Here is a 7,315-nt window from a genome sequence, read left to right on the forward strand (position 1 = left end):
GTCACACTGAAGGTGATGGCCAGTCACACTGAAGGTCAAGGCCAGTCACAGTGAAGGTCCAGGCCAGTCACACTGAAGGTCCAGGCGAGTCACACTGAAGGTCAAGGCCAGGTGTTGAGAGTAAACTGTACTTGGTAGGACCAATTCCACGTCTTTACGGATTTGGCGACGCCAGCAAACAAGAACCTGATTTCCCCTGGACGTAGATCAGCCTGCACAGACTTGCCTGTCAACGCTTCCATATCAACTGTGTCCACGGCAACAGAGACATGTATCACAGTGGTGGAGCACACGTTCATCATAGACACAGTGAGTCCATCTTCGTTTTCCTGGTTCATCCGGTACAGACAGTCCTCAGACTCCTTCACCTTCACGATGCTGGCATGCATCAGTAGGTCCTGCCTTTGTAACAAGCCTGCATCAGACAGCGGCGGCAGGCGCTCCATCTCCACCTGGCTGTCGCCGATGTTGCAGATACATAGCTGCAGCTGTACGCCCTTGTCAGCACAGACGGAGTATTTACCGTATGGAGACAAGCGGTCAAACTTGTTCAGGACAAACTGGCCGTTGTTTGAGTGGACGGAGACCATGAAGACTTCGTGATGGGGGTAGGACGGATCTCCAGTCTCGAACAACAAGTCCATTGTCAGGGAAACAGTCTTGTCCTGTGGAAAGATAACGGAACTTTAATATAATTGACTTTGATTTTGTTTGTTGCTTAATGTCATAGTCAGCAAGATGCGAACTATATTAAGGCAGCCTGTAAATAACCAACAAGACAAACCAGTGATTGATATTATGAGCAATGGTGTTCGGGTCATGATGACACATACTTAACCGAGTCACTATGTCTGACCACCTGATCCAAATCACGTGTGAATGTCTATAAATATTTCAGAGCAGGTTCAAAAGGAAAAGCTAGCTGTAGACACATGTGCATAGCAGCTATTTTTAGTAGTGAACTTAATCACAACACATTTTGCGATTTTTGACTGACAAAAACCCTGGGGGGTCATTAAACCAGAACTAATGTATTTTAGCAGGTGTATCGTCTTGTATCGATACAGAAAAAATTGTATCATGTATTGTATCAGCACATGAAAGCTCAAGATGCACTGGTGCACCGATGTATCATTTCACCCCTACTTCTGACCCAGGATCACCACGGGCTCCTTCGACAGAAATATGGTTCTTGAATCGCAGTCAGCTACGTGGAATCTCAGGTTATGGTCTGAGCTGGATCCGTGTGAGGAGCATGATCTAATATCAACACTGTCTCCCTGGTTACCAACTGCTGTGTAGTCATATCATTTGTTGGTCTCCAGGTATTTTGTTTCAATATTTAAAAGATCAACAAATATAATAAAATTAAATAAAAACAAGTGTTGTTCGTGGGAAAAATGTTTACCACCATGTATACTCGGATCTGTCAAACTGGATCTGTGGACTCGAACAGTTCAAAATAAGAAAAAAAACCTCCACACACCCACACTCGCCAAACTTTCAACCTAAACTCACTTCACACACAACTGACTGACCTCACTGTGATTGACGCAATTACATCAGTATCCAATCAAGGCTAATTAACATGCACACCTTGCAACAACAGTGCAAGCTGATTACTGCATACACATTGACAGGAAGGTGCTTAAGCGTTCTCACGTGACTGCATACACATTGACAGGAAGGTGCTTAAGCGTTCTCACGTGACTGCCAATGGAACGAGAAAATTGAGAAATGAGAAAAATGGATTAAGATTATGTTACTTACGACAGTCATAGCGCTAAGGCGATCGTAACTATGATACTTTAACATGGGCCCTGATCAGTATGATCATTCAATTCAACATAGGATTGCTGGTCTAAAACATTGGAACTTACTGAATGCACAGCTTTTCTCACATGTTGGAACATTGCCAACCGCAGTCTGCGACAGCTGCCAAATCCTGTGACTACCCTCGGATGTGCTTGATGGAACTGTGTCTGTATCGCGTTGTTCATGGTGCCAACAGCGAAGTGTGCATACACAACATGGAGGGTGTTGTTCTTGACCCGCGACTCGCCGCCCTCACAGATACAGAAGTTGGGTGGAATCTGTGGAACATTGAGACACTGACGTGATTCCGACATGTTGCGGAACAGCCCCATGGGGTTGACGAGGTATTGTTTGTTGACTTCGGGAATGTTGGACGTGCTGCTGATCAGAGATCTGATGGTGTAGTGCAGATCAAGATGGCTGACCAAACGGTCCTGATTCAAGGTCAAGGCTGCCATTTTGTCCTGACCGAGTTGTTTCGCGACTGACGTGGGAACGATCATGAAGAGAGCCGGATGGTACAGTTCCACCCTTCCTTCTGGGGATTCATCCAGAAACTTTCCATAGGCATTCCCATGGTCAGAGAAAACCACAGTCAGGGTGTTCCGCTGGTTAGCAGCGAATGCCAGGTACTCCACCAGATGATCATCCATCGTCTGTACTCTCCGACCAGTGTCTTCATGGCCCACGTTTGTTTCCAGGAATGTAACATAGGGTTTACTTGTGGCGGCCATCATGTCCTGGTAAAGTTTTAAATAATCCAGAAGATACTCATGTTGATGTCGGCCATTGAAGCACACAGTATCAGGTCCATGGAAGTGGTCATTCACTCCATTTTGGTTCAGAATCTCACAGCTCGCTGTAGAAACACCAAAAGATTCAATCCCAGCTTTACTGAAAGCTTTCCTCAAACTCTTCCATGTCTCTTCTGTTGATAGTGATTTGTTGTGTACAAGCAAATCTTTAGAGATGCCCCACTCCCATTCAAAACAAAGATCTTCCAGCCATAATGTACAATACCCCGCATCTCTGAACAAGCCAAACAAACCCTCAATTTTGAGGGCTTCTGGGGGCATGTCCAGCACTCCGAATGTCTGATCTTCCTGAGGTATGTTGCCTTGAAACAAACTACTTAAAGTCTCAAAAGTTCTAGAACGTACTGCCTGTACAAGCTCAAAGTCTAACACCACTGCATTCTTGCCAGTGTTAAGTCTGTCAAACAGTTTTATTGTCTTTGGTAGAGATCTAAAGAAATGGTGTCTTGAAACAGAGTCAATAAATATGAAGTTAACATTTATAGACGGTGATGCTGTGTTATATTTCTTGTTCCCCGGGACTACTGGGGGCAGAATAAGTAGCTGCACATTCTGAGTGTCACTGGATTCTTGCAGAAAGTCTGGATACTCCACATTCACCTCCACGGCGGACTGTTCACAACGGATGTAGCAATAACCGCTGTGGGGTGTCTTAAGAAGGTCAACAATTTGACTTCGTAACATATCAGTTGATGCCACTTCCCTCCATTTCAGCACACCAGTGTCAAGACTTCGAGTTCCCAGGTGGAGCTTTTCACAGTTTGTCTTCTTACAGATCAGTCTCCTGGGATTGCCCTGTTAACAATGTGAACAGTTACTGTTAGCAAGTGTACACAGTGGCACTGACTCTATATAAGTAGGACTGATACTGTTCTATCAGTGGCCAGATCTACACACACACGGGACAGAGAAGACACTTACCGGAATGTTATTCTCCATGCAAGAGATGGTAGTGCATAACATTATCTACTTTGGTTACTATGGTAACACTATGCCAAAATGTGTACATGTCTGAGAATTAAAACATATTTTCTTGAGGTTGGGTATGGCCGTGTTCACAAATTCACATTTGTAATTATTTAAGAACCGACGTCACTAATTTTTGCATATATAGACTAAGAAAAGGTGAGTCGAGGTGAAATGGGGTTTAACTGTGCATCCATACGGAGGAATAGGTGAGGTGAAATAGGGTTTAATGTCGCGCCCATACAGAGGAATAGGTGAGCCGAGGTGAAATGGGGTTTAATGTCGCGCCCATACAGAGGAATAGGTGAGGCAAGGTGAAATGGGGTTTAAATTCATGTCCATACAGAGGAATAAAGGCAAAACCTGGTGTGCACACAGTATAAATTCTCAAACGTGCAACACAAGCCCTGCTCATTCTATTATCCGCCAATCAGGAAACAGTAGTCCATTAGTGGGCGTAGCCTATTTATTTGGGTTTGTGAAAAAAAGAGCAAAACATTTTGTTTGGTCAAGCAATCAAACGCCACAGACTCTAAACCTAACCTAACCTAACCTAACCCGCAATTTTTTTATATGCAAATATTTTACAGCGCTATATGAAATGTCTGTTCACAGCTAATGGGACAGCAATATACAAAAACGTCTCTTTGAACAGTACTCCAGTTATATCCTGGGGTGTCAGTTTAATGTGGGAGGAAGGCCCAAAGTGATGCAGGTCTTAGACATTTAGCACTTTGCAGAAACCCACAACCATGGGTATGTTGCTTACAGACCTAGAAACATAATGGGATTCGAACCCACAATCATAGGTATCTGGCCTTCCCTAGGGATGCAACTCTGCACAGCCAATCGCTGCACCATAGTAGACTGGGACACCCAGGCCCCCAGTTGGGAAAGAAGGTTATGACATTCCACAGAATAATAACCAAATCTCATGTGCTTAAATATATGTGTCTTTACAAAAGATATATTTGCATTATTATTTATTACCTGGAAATCACATATTTGTACTCGGCCTTGTTGTGAGCAGGTGCCCTTAGGCTGATCCTTGAACAGAGAGTCGGCTATGTCACATGACCCTCTGACGGGTGGCACTCGCCTGCAATGGGCTGACTGGGTATCGTTACTAGAACTTGGGTTACCATGACGATAGATCAATCTAGGAATTGGACAATCCCTCAATGGTACTTGTGGATCTTTTTTAGGCTCAGCAAAAAGTCGTAGAGCATTTTCGATTTCACTTTCATGAATCTTGAGGGCTTCCACTGGAAAGTGTGACAGTGTGTTCCTGACACTGAGTTGGTGGAGTATGTAGTAGATTATCAAAGTAACTCCTCCAAGTTTGAGAACAAACTTTATTTGGGTTTTGGTTTTTCTTTTGAAAAACATATTACAACCTTCATTGTCAGGCATCAGGGTTCAAGTATCTGCTAACAATGTCGTGCTTGTACTATCTGCAAATGTCTGCATGCCTCATACTGGCTAAACTAACGACATTTCTTGTGATAGAGAACGCCGACAATGGTCTATCTACATCTCGACAACTGATCTTCGAGTCGATTGTTTACACCGGAAGTTGATGTACATGTGTCTTGACAGTTCAAAAGTGTTCCTGGGTTGCAGCCGGAATATGAACCAAAATCTGACAGTCAAGAGTTGAGATAATTAAACAAAAGTGAAAAGTAAAACAATTGTATTATTCAGATTTGTGGATATTTTATGTGAATTCAGTCACATGTTATGTATTTGTAAATAATTACCAACCCACTTTAGCAAAACCCATTTATAAATTATATATTTTGATAGCAGTGTCATCACAATTGAGACGATTAAATACGGAAACAGCTACTCGTACTTCCTTTCGTCAGTGAAATATTTATTGGATATGTACATAGTGCGTACTCGCATATGCTATATCCCGACTGCCTGCGACCGCCTACGTGGTCTAGTGGTAGAGCGTCCGTCCGGAGAGCAGAGTGAGTGAGTGACTTGGGTTTAACGCCGCTCTTAACATTATCCCAGTTATATCACGCCGTGTCAGCCTAATGTGGGGGAAAAGCCCGAAGTGATTCAGGTCTCGGACGTTTAACACTTCGGTGAAACCCACGAGCACGGGTATGGTGCTGACAAACCTAGAAACATAATCTGGGCGAACCGGGATTCGAACCCACAATCATAGGTTTCTGACGTGCCCAAGGGACGCAACTCTGCACTGCGAATCGCGGCGCCCTTAACGACTGGACCACCCGTGCCCAGTCGCTATATAAGTGCAATAATCTTGGACGCGACGTTAAACCCAATTTTACCTCACCTCACCAAACTGCCTACCAGAAACCAAAACGGACCTGTAAAACGAAAGTAGGTGAGACGCGGTTCCTCAGAGTTAGTCTTGTATAGCCAAAATGTCGCATCATGTAATTACACGCGCTAGTCCACATGCGTTCATACATATATGTAAACTGACATATAGTCTATGAAATCTTACAACACTCTTCTCTCCTATAAAATTAAAACAAATAATTTTCCTGATGCTATGGAATAGAGCTAGGTAGAGCTGGCTAGACATGCTTTTGTATACTGTATATATCTAGATTGGTAAAACACATATACTCTACACACATGGCGCAGGACAAACATATCTGGTATTTCTTGGAAACTTTACGATTAAGAGTTATTGCCAACATATTTGTTTGTTGCTTATGAAAAAGATATCAACAACAAGAAAAACCTCTATTGGAATATTCATCAAAACAGATCCGCTTCGGATAACGAAATGTAAACATTTTTGCTCTGTAAAGTTCAATTATATTAAATTCAATTGCTACTACAAAATGTTGAGCATAGTAGCTTTTTAGATTGTTCAATATCCACACGTTGTACACACGTGGCGGGCCCTGGTCGAGTAGCTTGATGTCGAAGTACTAGGGTCAAGGAGTAGGTCCCACCTGTAGTGTTCTGTCACTTCTAGCTGTTGTACACCTGATGAATGACAATATCCCGACATACCACCATACCTTGGGTGTGGAAAACAAGCATTGCCAGGTAGAAGTGGAGTTAGAAGTTTTATTTTCTTTCAATTTATCCCCTATGAGGCCCAGTTAAACTCCATTTCAATCTAAATCTTCAAAAATGAAGCACTGGTTCAGCACGTGCATGTAACGTGTGTTCCCGAGAAGGAAGGTAGACCGTGACGAGCCAACATGTATTCAGTCATTCGTCACCACTTGCATGTTTCCGTAACCTACGTTTTGTCCCGGAATGGGACGAGTTGTCACAAATGGTATTCAGTAGGGTTGTCCTTCGCCACTTTGGCCAGGATTGTTTCCCCAGTGAGCTATTTAAAATATTGTGCAGGTCATCTGGTAATCGTTTGTCACGCCCCTTAATGACACTGACATGTGTCCAACATGGCTCAGTTATGTTGTAGGGAAGATTAAACCATGGTTATAAGATTACAAGATATAAGGGGATGTTCTACATTAATCCTTGGAGTACACTAGCAGTACACCCTCACGATGGCGGACGCCTAGGACTGCTTCACACCTGGTACAGATAAGACAACGGTTTCACCTCCGCCGTCAAGTCGCTTCACATGTTCATATATTAAGTAGGAGTTGGTCTTTGTTCCATATACCCGCTCCAAGCCCTTGTTAATGTCAGTGGGCTGACTTTGCAGCAGGTTTTCACGACAATCCAAGATTAAAGAGTATCTTAATTAC

General features: G+C 43.3%; 1 protein-coding gene across 1 annotated transcript; it reads right to left on the reverse strand.

Annotated features, from left to right (window-relative positions):
- Window positions 1–28: 28 nt before the first annotated feature.
- Window positions 29–5,166, reverse strand: LOC139450084 (uncharacterized). Its single transcript, XM_071231723.1, has 3 exons — window positions 4,587–5,166; window positions 1,881–3,425; window positions 29–665 (listed from the first exon to the last, which is right to left on the reverse strand). The coding sequence occupies exons 1-3, from the start codon at window positions 5,007–5,009 to the stop codon at window positions 102–104; spliced, it is 2,532 nt and encodes an 843-aa protein (XP_071087824.1). The 5' UTR covers window positions 5,010–5,166; the 3' UTR covers window positions 29–101.
- Between the last annotated feature and the right edge of the window lie 2,149 nt (window positions 5,167–7,315).

This window comes from Haliotis cracherodii, unplaced genomic scaffold (genome assembly GCF_022045235.1).
Source record: "Haliotis cracherodii isolate W230 unplaced genomic scaffold, xgHalCrac1.p SCAF_8, whole genome shotgun sequence".
Lineage (NCBI taxonomy): Eukaryota > Metazoa > Mollusca > Gastropoda > Lepetellida > Haliotidae > Haliotis > Haliotis cracherodii.